The following is a 13001-nucleotide window of genomic DNA, read 5'->3' as shown; positions in this document are numbered from 1 at the left end:
TGCTCTGTCTTCTTTCAAATCTACTTTGTATCCTTCAGAAATGCTTTCCAAGTTTTCCCTTTATAGCTTTTGTATATTTCTGAAGTTTATACCTAAGTATTAGATAACAGAAAAAAAATCAGTACTGTACTTTCTGTTTGTGCTTTCAGCACTGGTTTCTGTCTTTGGAAAGAAATCTATAAAGTCATCTTTATTTTAAGATAAAATTGTATCCCTGAAAAACACAAGAGAATCAACTGAAAAAGTATAGCAAACAGTAAAAGAATCCAGTGAGATGGTAAGATACTAAGTTAACAAATAAAAATCAGCAGGTTTCATATATACTTCAACAACCAAGTAGAAGATATAAAGGAAAGAAAACCACATTTATAGTTGTAACAATAAAGGTAATACTATTTGGGGCATGAACATATAGCACCCTACAAAACAAAGTCCTGTCCTCATGGAACTTATAAATTTAGTGGGAACTAAAGTCCCTCAGTTTTTGCATGTAAGAAAATACATTTTTTTCTTACCCTTTATTATTTGACTGTGTATAAAATTCTTAAGTCATACTTTTTTTCTAGACTATTTTCTTTGTAGACAGTTCTCTGAAGACTTTAGATAATCCTCTCCTGTCTGCTGGCTTTGAATATTGCTTGGAGACTTCTGAAATCCAATTGGTTCCCCTCATAGGTGACTTGATTTGTTTGCCTTGGATGCCCATAGGTTTCTTTTTCTTTAAAGCTTTAGGATGTTTGAGTCCTATTGATCAAATGATTATCAGTTTTTCATTTTGATTTGTATATTCATGGTTTTTGGTTCTAGTTAACATTATTGCATAGAGCTTATGCAGATTCCTTTTATAATCACCACTACTTATCTTTAAATGAGGTTACTTCTTGCTGGACCAACTATTTATAGGAGAGTATTGAAAATTGGCCAGAAAAATGCTCTGAGTGAATAGGAAGCCCTTGTCACTCATATCAACCTACTTTAGCATTAAGAGTTTTGTATTGAGAGTTGGTTTGCCCTTTACTTCTTCCAAATCAAACATTATCAGTTACATGTCTCCTCCAGCCTGAAGTGTCCCTTCTACTCTCCTATGCCAACAGACTCCTTATGTAAGAATCATGGCTGTTTGCATCTTCTTATTTAGCCCTGTCTTCCCTACGATTTGACAGGGCCAGATGAAGGCTATCATGTTCCTGCCACCAGTGTCCACACATCTAGATCCCACTGTTGCAAAAAATAACTAGTTCATTCTGCCCACAGAGTGTGCCTTCTATTTTGGGGGAACTCTGTTCACTGTGTTTCCTGTCTGAGATAAGGAAGAACAGCCACTATCTCTTGAGTTTCTTTCCTACCTGGTCCAATCTATCCTTTGCTCTTTATTTTCTAGAATTGGCATTTAGCAACCTTTTAGTTCAAGATATATTGTCTTTTTGTTTTCTTCTTCACTTTTGCAGAGAGAGAGGAGAGGAGACAGTGATGTTAAATTTGACCATATTGAAATGGGAAGTCCTCGATGCTATATTTGATCACATGGATCTCCCTTCTTAGAAATATCTTTCTTTTTGCCCTGTCTAAAAGATTCTGATATCTCCTCAGTTCCTGTTTATTGTTTATTTCCTGTTCCTTTAGGAAATGTCTTTTATATTACTTCTTTTTTCGGCCCTCACTGGACATTATCCAGAGCCATTATAAATTACATATAGATCCTTTATCCTTTTTGTACCTTCATGACATAGGTGTGTTCATGTCTTTTTAAATCAGTATTTAACTACAGAAATGGCAACATTTAATGTCTCCAATATTGTGAAATGCTTCATATCTTTGCTTTTAATGATGAGGGTTCTTACCTTTTCTGGTTCTGTTATTTAACTTGGAGCTCAACTTCTAATAAATGGTCCCCAACACTGGGGCACCTTGGTGGCTCAGTGGGTTAAGCCTCTGCCTTTGGCTCAGGTCATGACCTCAGGGTCCTGGGATTGAGCCCCGAATCGGGCTCTCTGCTCAGCAGGGAGTCAGCTTCCCCCTCTCTCTATCTGCCTGGCTCTCTGCCTACTTATGATCTCTGTCTGTCAAATAAATAAATAAAATCTTTTTTTAAAAAAATGGTCCCCAGCACTTCTAGCCATTATAGATCTGCCTTCATCTTTGAGTTAACTTTCTAGTTTATATCTACCAGAGTGATTTGGAGTCTTAAAATCTACTGTTTATATGTATGTTCATACTTGATTTCTGAGGTTTAATCTACCAAAGAAAGACTATCTTATTCTTCATGTAATGATTCATAAATTGGTTGGTGTAGAGCTATATTTGGAGAAATTTTTCTTGTTGCTTTTGTTGTTTTAAAATATTTATTTGGGGCGCCTGAGTGGCTCAGTGGGTTAACCTCTGCCTTCAGCTCAGGTCATGATCCCGGGGTCCTGGGATCGAGCCCCACATCGGGCTCTCTGCTCAGGAGGGAGCCTGCTTCCTTTCCTCTCCCTCTGCCTGTCTCTCTGCCTACTTGTGATCTCTGTCTTTCAAATAAATAAATAAAATCTTTAAAAAAATAAAATAAATAAAATATTTATTTGGAGTGCCTGGGTGGCTCAGTTTGTTGAGTGTCCCACTCTTGATTTCAGGTCAGGTCATGATCTCAGGGTCATGAGATTGAGCCCTGCCTGGGGCTCACGCTCAGCAGGGAGTCTACTTGGGATTCTGTCTCCCTCCACCCCTCCTCCTGCTTCAGTGCTCACTTACTCTTTCAGATAAATTAAATAAATCTTTAAAACAGTGGCACCTGGGTGGCTCAGTCATTAAGCATCTGCCTTCGACTCAGGTTATGATCCCAGCTGCATATTGGGCTCCCTGCTCAGTGGGAAGCCTGCTTCTCCCTCTCCCACTCCCCCTGCTTATATTCCCTCTCCCACTGTCTCTCTGTGACAAATAAATAAATAAAATCTTAAATAATAAGTAAATCTTTAAAATATAAATAAATAAATAAAATATTTATTTGAAGCCCTTCCAAGTAAATGTAGAGGATTTCAGGTCAGAGTGAAAAGACAGGGCAGAGCCACATAAGATATTGTTGAAATCTTAAATTCCACGTGAAGCATTTATTTAGCAAATGAGGGACTCAGACAGAAAATACCTTAAAAGTTTTAAGAGAAGGGGTATAGAAGGAGTAATCAGATTGAGGAAGTTTATGAAAAAAATTTTTAAGCAACCTTGACATTAAAGCTGTTTTCTTGTAAGATTTATAGATTCTTTAGACTTATTTTTTAAAAATGAGAAGAATGAGGGTGCCTGGGTGGCTCAGTTGGTTAAGTGTCCCACTCTTTTTTTTTTTTAAGATTTTATTTATTTGACACAGAGAAATCACAAGTAGGCAGAGAGGCAGGCAGAGAGAGAAGGGGAAGCAGGCTCCCCACTGAGCCGAAGGCAGAGGCTCAACCCACTGAGCCACCTAGGCGCCCCAAGGGTCCAACTCTTGATTTCAGCTTGGGTCATGATCTCAGGGTCCTAAGATAGAGCGCCACATTGAGCCCCTTGTTGGGTTCATGCTGGGCTTAGAACCATAGATTCTCTCCCTTTCCCTCACCCCCACTCGTACACACACAATCTCTAAAAAAAAATAAAAAAAATAAAAATGAGAAAACCATAACATTAAAATAAAAGCAAAACTTAAAAGTTTGGAGAGTAAAATTAGCATGACATGTTCATGGGGTAAAATTTGAAGCATAGCCTGAATTGGAAAAGGGGAGACCTTAAGGAATTAGTGAAATGGAGGCTGGATTATCTAGTGTAGAGAGCCAGAGAAGTCTGATCTTTGCCAACCTTCATGCCCTCTTTTGTATTTTTAAATTTTGTTGGTAATTTAGTTCAATTTTTTCCCTTTTTTATTTTTTAAAAAGATTTTTTCCCTTTTTTAATCACTGAACTATAGCTATAATTTTGCCTTATATATAGTGACAGATTACAACAGTAGTTTATAAGCAGGGACTTGGAAGATAACTGAATATAAAGATTAAAAAATATCTAATTATCTGAATTCTAAGTTACCCACAGTTGAATCTAGAGAAGCCATTATAGAGCTAATGATGTAGAAAAGAATATTATTTTGGGTAACAGTATGTCCTCCATGAAGAAAGAATAAAAGCAAAACACAGCAGGATTTGCTGGTAAGGACAGTTTCAGCATCGAGACATGAACATAGGATAAAATGATAGTACCTGCTATTAGCACAATGCAGTGAATCAGATATTGAACAAAGATGACTTGCCTTGTGATCTTTTCATTGGATATTTACTTATATGCCTTGTTCTTTAAACACATATGAGAATGACTTGCAATTAAATTGAAAGTTGAAGCTGTCTCCATCATTATTACCAGTTTGGGGCTGGATTTAGTTTGGATACCCTAAGCTTCAAGTGTTTTTATACAGAAATAAAGGAATTAAAACTTTACGAAAATTGGTATACCTGTCATCTGCAGATTAGACAAGTGCTAAATTTCCTAGGATCATATGGCAGTTAATCTAGGCAAAAGTAATGAGAACTTGGGTTATACTTTGCTTCTATGTTACTGTTATTATTTTCTTTTTATATTATTTCTTTCCTTTTTAATATATATTTTTAATTTTTCTCAAAGTTATACATGTGCTTCTTAAAAAACATAGAAATACAAGGCTTATGACAGCCCCTTCATCTGACCTCATGTTTCACCTCATTTAGGCAATTTTTTTTTTTAATAAATGTGTTGGTGGGATAATGCTGCGATATTTTTTTTTTAAGATTTTATTTATTTGACAGAGAGAGAGAGATCGCCAGTAGGCAGACAGGCAGGTGGAGGGGGAGCGGGGAGCCGGGGAACCCATTGCGGGGCTCAATCCCAGGATCCCAAGATCATGACCTGAGCCAAAGGCAGAGGCTTAACTCACTGAGCCACCCAGGCGCCCCCATTTAGACCATTATTTTCATTTTAATTTACTTAGCTATTTCTTTTAGTATTGATCTTTGTTTCTAAATAAGTACTTTAAAAATTTTATTATAGTCATTTTCAGACATTCAAAAATAGAGTATAAAGAATCCTCATGGTATTCATTACTTAGCTTCAGCAGTGATCAACATTTTGCCAGACTGGTTTATCTGTCTTCCCCAGTTTTGTTTTAGTTTTGTTTGCTGAACTATTTTACATTTCACCTTTAAATACTATTGTATGTATCTCTAACAGGTGAAACTATTTAAATATTTACAATATTATTATCACACCTAGTAACATTAATAATAGTTTCTTATATCATCTGATATTTAGTCTCTGTTCCTATTTCCTCAGTTGTCTCAAGAATTTATTTTTATAGTTGGATTATTTGATTCAGGATCTAAATAAAGATTAGCACATTGCATTTGGTTGATACATCTCTTAGGTCTGTTTTAATCCATAAGAGTTTCTCCTCCGCCTTCCTCCCAACCCATTTTTCCCCACATATTTTATTTGTGTAGAATCCAGGTCATTTGTCTTTTAGCACAAGGGTCAGCAATTTTTCTCTTTAGAAGGCCAGATAATCAATAGGCTTGAGGGCCAGATAAGGTCTCAGTCTCATGTTCTCTTTCTCAACAACCCTTTAAGAATGTAAAAAACATGGGGTGCTGGATCGAGACCCAGCTGGGGCTCCACACTAAGCATGGAGTCTGCTTGAGATTCTCTCTCTCCTCTCCCTCTGCCCCTCCCCTTGCTCTCATTCTGTTTCTCTCTCAAAGTAAATAAATAAAATCTTTTTTAAAATTGATGAATGGATGGGATGCCTAGGTGGCTCAGTGGGTTAAAGTCTCTGCCTTCAGCTCAGGTCATGATCTCAGGGTCCTGGGATCAAGCTCCACATCGGGCTCTCTGCTCAGTGGGGAGCCTGCTTCCTCCTCTCTCTCTGCCTGCCTCTCTGCCTAGTTGTGATCTCTGTCAAATAAATAGATAAAATCTTTAAAAAAAATTGATGAATAGATTCATGTATTATGAATCAGAATCCCATCTATTTTAAAGATTCTAATTAACTTTTCATTTAAGGCTTGTAGCAGCCATTGGTAATCTTTGGCTAGATCCTGTATTTTATTAGAGGTTCCTTCTGCTTTTATTAGCTGAAATTCTCCCATAAAAAAGAACTCAAAGAGTGCCTGGCTGGCTCCATCAGTGGAGTGTGCAACTCTTGATTTGGGGGTTGTGAGTTCAAGTCCCACACTGGGTGTAAAGATTACGTAAAAAAACAAACAATCAAAAAAACCTTAAAAGAAAAAAGACCTTTGTCAGTAAGTGTTTGATTACTCTGAAATATAGTTTTTATAGGGCAGGAAAGAAAAATACTTGACTCCTTTCCTTCAAAAACTTTTTTTTTTTTCCAAGTAGTCTCCATTCCCAGCATGGAGCCCAACATGAGGCTTGAACTCACAACCCTGAGATCAAAACCTGAGCTGAGACCAAGAGTCAGACACTTAACTGACTGAGCCACCCAGGCACCCCCCTTCAGAACCTTTGAGAATGATTGGTGTCCTAGCATTCTCCAGTTTGCCAAGTTAAATCATTATAAATTTACATAATGAGCATCAAAATAAATATTATTCAGCACATATAAATGATATATATGGAAAACATTTTAAAATATGCGTATGTATTTATAAAATATATAAATTATGTTTTAGATATATTTTATATGTGTTATTTATTAAGTCTATATTATTAACAATATAGTATTTATTTTAATGTTCAAATTGTCATATCATTAGCCAGAGGATTCTTTAGCTAATTTTATGAAATTTCCTGCTCCAGACATAAAATAGCTATTTCTCTAGAAACTCCTGCTTCCTTTAGTGGGAAATGATTTGGAGACCACAATCTGGACACAATAGTTACTCATTAGTACTAGGTTGTCATTGCTTATAGAGCTTGTAAGTGGACAAAGCTAGGAAAATACACTTTTTAGAAAGAAAAAAATGTAGTTATATTGATACATCCAATTCAAATTAAAGAGTGTAGGGGTTGTTACTTACCTTTTTTGTTTTGTTTTTATATCATTTATGCTGAAAATCCTGGCTCCTTACTGCATTAAAATATTTATTTGCTTAGTACATATATATTTCTCAACCTTGGCATTGCTGACATTTTGGTTCAGATAATTCTTTGCTGTAGGGCACTATCCTGTGCATTATAGGATCTTTATATAAGGTGTAGAATGTTTAGCAGCCTCTGTGGCTTCTACTTTATTTGGTGCTAGGAGCACCAATCCCCTTTCTCCCCACTTCATTGAGTTGTAACAGCCAAAAATGTCTCCAGATCTTTCAGACATTGCCAAATATCCCTTGTGGGCCCAAACTGGTATTTCTCTCTCTCTCTCTCTCTCTCTATATATATATATATTTTTTTTTTAGTTAGCTAGTTAGTTCCAAATTAGCAGTAATACCAATTTTACTAATAATGAGAAAGACTACTGGAGTACCTGAGTGGCACAGTCAGTTAAGAAGCCCACTCTTGGTTTCAGCTCAGGTGGTGATCTCAGGGTTGTGAGATGGAGCCCTGTGTGGGCTCTGTTCTCAGTGTAGAGTCTGCTTGAGATTCTCTCTTCCTCTCCCTTTTCTCCTCCCCTGTGCACATGAGCACTCCTCTCTCTCTCTAAAATAAATATATAAGTGAGGGGGGGGCGGGGGGGGAGGCTGCTGGATGTAGTTTAAGGTTTCTTTTGTTGTATTTTTTTCTCCTTTAGGATATAGTCAAATTACTGTGTTTGAAGTCACTTGAATGATTATGGTCCTAACTTCATATGTAGATTTACCCATTTCTATTTGTTTTCAATTTTTAAGAGTTATTTTGGTTTTTTCCTCCTCTTTTGATTTAACTTTTTTGTTATGTAAAACACTTAAATGATTCCAGTGTCAAAACTATAAAACAAGTCAGAGATGTCATGCTTCCACTCAGGATATATAAGTGGAAAAAATCAATGTGTAGAGCAGCATTTAGGATATGCTACCTTTTTTATAATGAGTGGGAGAGGCATATGTGTATGGATATATATATATGCATATATATACACACATATACATATATATTTAATATATGTATTTTAAAAGAATATGAGACTAACCCCAAAATTAATAAAAATGCTTACCTGTCAGGCAGTAGAAGAGGAATCATTGTTTCATGGATAGGATGGAAGCTGTTACTCTCTGAATATGCTGCTGATTGGTAATTCCTAATTATCATCAACTTGATATTAATGAATGATGAGGTTTAGTACTCTTACTCCACCACCACCACTTCCCCTTTCCTTTTTCTCTGGATATAGATGTATCACAATTTTTGGCCAAATTGGCTTTCACGGTTTACTTTGTTCTTTTGATTGATATACTGTTATACTGAGCCAAGAAATGACTATTAATTACATATCCTTATATAGATTTTTGTCATTCCTGGAGTTACTACTTGCCTAATTTTTCTGTTTGCTTTGTTTTCTATATGTATTTAATTTTAATGAGACTCAAGTCTTTGTTTAAATAGGGAATTCATCAGTGTTACTAGTTTTCCTCATTTTGATGAATGAAAGGATAAAAAAGAAATTCTAAAAATCTAACAGATTTTTGATGCTTTTTTAGTAGAACCTAGGAGTTTTTTTGTGGAGCTGCAAATGCCAGTTCTAGAATTCCAGTTTTGTGAGTCTTTTGTTTTTAATCTTCTCATCTCCTATCTGGAGGTAAATGCCAGCATTCATGAGGGGCAAGCAACAGAAAGCATACCACTCAATCTGACAAGTTTACATAATTCCTAGTGCTTTTTTTTTTTTAAGATTTTATTTATTTATTTGGCAGAGAGAGAGATCACAAGTAGGCAGAGCAGCAGGCAGAGAGAGGGGGAAGCAGGCTCCCCGCTGAGCAGGGATCTTAATGTGGGGCTCCATCCCAGGACCCTGAGATCATGACCTAGGCCGAAGGCAGAGGCTTAACCCACTAAGCCACCCAGGTGCCCCTGTAATTCCTAGTTTTTTAGTATGAGCCTCCCTTTACATCTGCTTCACTTGTTCCTAAATTTAGAGCCTGTATAGTTCATTTTCTCTAAAGAGGTAAGCCTTCCTTTTCCTGCTCAGATGGTGGATACATGGACACTTCCTGTGTGGGTTGTATGTGGAGGGTGGGGAGGTAATGGTGAAGATGCAGTTACAAAGAGCTTATTAGCAGCTAATTTAAGAAGGAAGGGATTTGCATAAAGGTATTAAATGTCCTAGAGAACCTTTGAGAGGACTGATTAAGCTTTTAGGAATGAGTTACAGCATTATATCAGAGAGTAAGCTGCTAAGTGAGTTCCTTTTCCCCCATGATCAAGAAATTGCTTCTGATGGGGCACTTGGCTGGCTCAGTTGATGGAGCATGCAACTTTGGATCTCCAGGTTCAAGCTCCACATTGGGAGTAGAGCTTACTTTAAAAAAAAAAAAAAAAAAAAAAAAAAGAGGGGGCCTCTGGGTGGCTCAGTCAGTTATGCATCTGCCTTAGGCTCATGTCATGATCCCAGGGTCCTGGAATCAAGCCTCACATCAGGCTCCCTGCTCAGTGGGGAGTCTGCTTCTCTCTCTACCTGCCCTCCCCCCGCAACCTGCTCATGTTCTCTTTCTCTCAAATAAATAAATAAAATCTTTAAAAAGAAAAAAAATGGTTTCTGATTGAACCAGGAAAATGCTTCTATAACCATGAGCTGTAGAACCCTACCACTTCTGCTATAATATTTAGGTAAAATGCCTGTTTTATTTCTACTTTTAATTCATTTCTTAATTTAAAAATTGTATGATTAATCTAAATCAGATCCAGAACCCTATATGCAAGTATGTCTAGGAAATACAGTTATAACTCACCCTTTGCAGGTTGGAAAAACATAGAATGAGGTTGGAAAGATGTTACTTAGGCAAATATGAAATATTTGCCTAGAAAGTATAAGTGTTCCCTATTCAGACCTTAAATTAATCCTCTTCAGACATCTTCCCTGTACCTTTTGAGTACCTGAATCCTCTAATTTGTTAGCTTTTCTTTTATTTTGTGGCTAAATCACTTTGTTGCTTGAGATTTTCATTTTTATGTACTTTAACTTCTTAGCTCTTCCATTAGTTAATAGTTCCCTTTATCCCTTTCATCTCTGTTCTCTTGTTGAAATCTCTTGTTCACCCTTCTTTACACTCCTATTTCCTTTGTTCTTGCGGGTTTGACCTTTTATTTTTTTACTGTCATTTTAATGGAATTTAAGGGAAGAGGAGAAATAAGCATATACATTCAATCTACTGTGTTTAACCACAGTGTTAATTTTATCCTCTGATCATTTTGACTCCCTATCCATTTATATGGTCACCCTTTCATCTTAATTATTCTGTTCATGTTACTGATTTCTGCATTGTATAAGCATACTTTTAAAAGCAGTCAAAGCTATTTAGGCCTATCAATGTCAGTTTTCTCTCCAAAATATTTTCTATAGCAGTTAACCTCTTAAAACTTAGAAACTAAGGTAATTTGCACTTTGGATTTCTCTCATATTGGGAAACTAGAATCAGCATAAAAGATCAACTCCATAAGAGCAAATTTCTGAAATGTTATTAATAGTGTAGTAGCAGAAAAATTCAAAAGTAATAATTTTTGGTCCTCCATTTTAGAAGTTTGGGAAGTTGATGAACAGAGCAAGAAGCAACAGGAAACACTTGTGAGGAAAGTCACATCCATCTCCAAGAAAACTCTGATTAAGGAAAATGTCATTGAATGTAAAAGAGTTACAAAAATATTTCCTTTGAGCTCAGATATTCTTACTTCAAGACAAAACTTCTTTGATTGTGACTCATTTGATAAGGGTTTGGAACATAATTTAGATTTACTTAGTTATGAGAAGAATTGTGTAAGAGAGAAAAACTATGACTATAATAAGTATGGGAAACCTTTTTACCACTGCTCATCCCATGCTCTAACCCCCTTTAAGTGTAATCAGTGTGGACAAGACTTCAGTCATAAATTTGACCTCATCAGACATGAAAGAATTCATGCTGGAGAGAAACCCTATGAATGTAAGGAATGTGGAAAAGCCTTCAGCAGGAAGGAAAATCTCATTACACATCAAAAAATTCATACTGGGGAAAAACCGTATAAGTGTAATGAATGTGGAAAAGCTTTCATTCAGATGTCAAACCTTATTAGACACCAGAGAATTCATACGGGGGAGAAACCTTATGCATGTAAGGACTGTTGGAAAGCCTTCAGTCAAAAATCAAATCTTATTGAACATGAGAGAATTCATACTGGAGAAAAACCCTATGAATGTAAAGAATGTGGAAAATCCTTCAGCCAGAAGCAAAACCTTATTGAGCATGAGAAAATTCATACTGGGGAGAAACCTTATGCATGTAATGAATGTGGTAGAGCCTTTTCTCGAATGTCATCTGTTACTCTACACATGAGAAGTCACACAGGGGAGAAACCTTATAAATGTAATAAATGTGGAAAAGCCTTCTCTCAATGCTCAGTATTTATTATACATATGAGAAGTCATACAGGTGAGAAACCCTATGTGTGTAGTGAATGTGGGAAAGCGTTCTCTCAAAGTTCATCCCTTACTGTACATATGAGAAATCATACAGCTGAGAAACCCTATGAATGTAACGAGTGTGGAAAAGCCTTCAGCAGGAAAGAAAATCTCATTACACATCAGAAAATTCATACTGGAGAGAAACCATATGAATGTAATGAATGTGGGAAAGCTTTTATTCAGATGTCAAACCTCATTAGACACCAGAGAATTCATACTGGTGAGAAACCTTATGCATGTACAGTATGTGGGAAAGCCTTTAGTCAGAAATCAAATCTCACCGAACATGAGAAAATTCATACTGGAGAAAAACCCTATAATTGTAATCAATGTGGAAAAGCTTTCAGTCAGAGACAAAATCTCCTTGAGCATGAAAAAATTCATACTGGAGAGAAACCGTTTAAATGTAATGAATGTGGTAAAGCCTTTTCTCGAATCTCATCTCTTACTCTTCATGTGAGAAGTCATACAGGGGAGAAACCGTATGAATGTAATAAATGTGGAAAAGCCTTCTCTCAGTGCTCATTACTTATTATACATATGAGAAGTCATACCGGTGAGAAACCTTTTGAATGTAATGAATGTGGGAAAGCATTCTCTCAAAGAGCATCCCTTTCTATACATAAGAGAGGGCATACAGGTGAGAAACGCCGAGTGTATTAAATGAGGGAAAGGTCTTTTCTTAAATTCCACCCATGCTTTGCTTTATGAAACATACTGGCATAAACTCAAAAAAATGAACAAGATCTTTATGGAAAAATTGTAAAGCTTCATTGAAGGGCATAAGACTTGAATAAATCGAGAGAAATACCGTATATACAGATGGAAAAACCCAATATCATAAAAATATCAGTTCTCCCAGAATTAATTTATAGACCTTATATAGTTCCAAACATCTAACACGAATTTTCTAGGATCTTTGCAAAGTAATTCTAAAATTCATGTGAAATGGAAGTCCCTGGATTGCCGAGACAATTTTGAAAAGGAGGAGACAGGACACATCTTCTACTATATACTACACAAAAGTTGTGGTTGTTAAATAGTGTCTTATATTAGAGCATAAATAGATAAATAAACAGATTTTACAGAATAGAATGCCTAGAAATAAATCATTGAATATACATGAATTTGGTGTAGTAGATATGATATCATGAATCAGTAGAGAAATGAAACCGCCAATAAAATTTGTTGAAGTATTTGGTTCTCCATATTAGGGAGAAAATAACTACATGCAACCTTACAATATATAAAGAAACAGAATTCCAAAGGATTTAAACACTGGAATCTGAAAAGCCAAAATGAAGTTCTTGGAAGGAAATACAGGATGTTGTCTATGACTTTGAGGCAGGGAAACATTTTTTAAAAGATGAAAGGACTCTGCAGTTCCATTTCTGTATGTTCATTCTAAAGAAAAAACACCCATAAGAAATATATATATAAACTG

The 13001-nt window shown here is 36.1% G+C and overlaps 1 protein-coding gene across 1 annotated transcript in view; it reads left to right on the top strand.

Annotated features, from left to right (window-relative positions):
• Nucleotides 1-13001, top strand: part of LOC116857595 (zinc finger protein 850-like) — a 60837-nt gene that overhangs the window by 9949 nt on the left and 37887 nt on the right. The window contains exon 5 of the mRNA XM_032841839.1: nt 10638-12217. Within this exon, the coding sequence (XP_032697730.1) occupies nt 10638-12217 (1580 nt within the window). The remainder of the gene's footprint in view (nt 1-10637; nt 12218-13001) is intronic.

The sequence above is a fragment of the Lontra canadensis genome, unplaced genomic scaffold (genome assembly GCF_010015895.1).
Source record: "Lontra canadensis isolate GAN:19392208 unplaced genomic scaffold, GSC_riverotter_1.0 scaffold125, whole genome shotgun sequence".
Classification (NCBI taxonomy): domain Eukaryota; kingdom Metazoa; phylum Chordata; class Mammalia; order Carnivora; family Mustelidae; genus Lontra; species Lontra canadensis.
The sequence above is the reverse complement of the archived record's forward strand: the minus strand, read 5'-3'. Positions and strand labels throughout refer to the sequence as shown.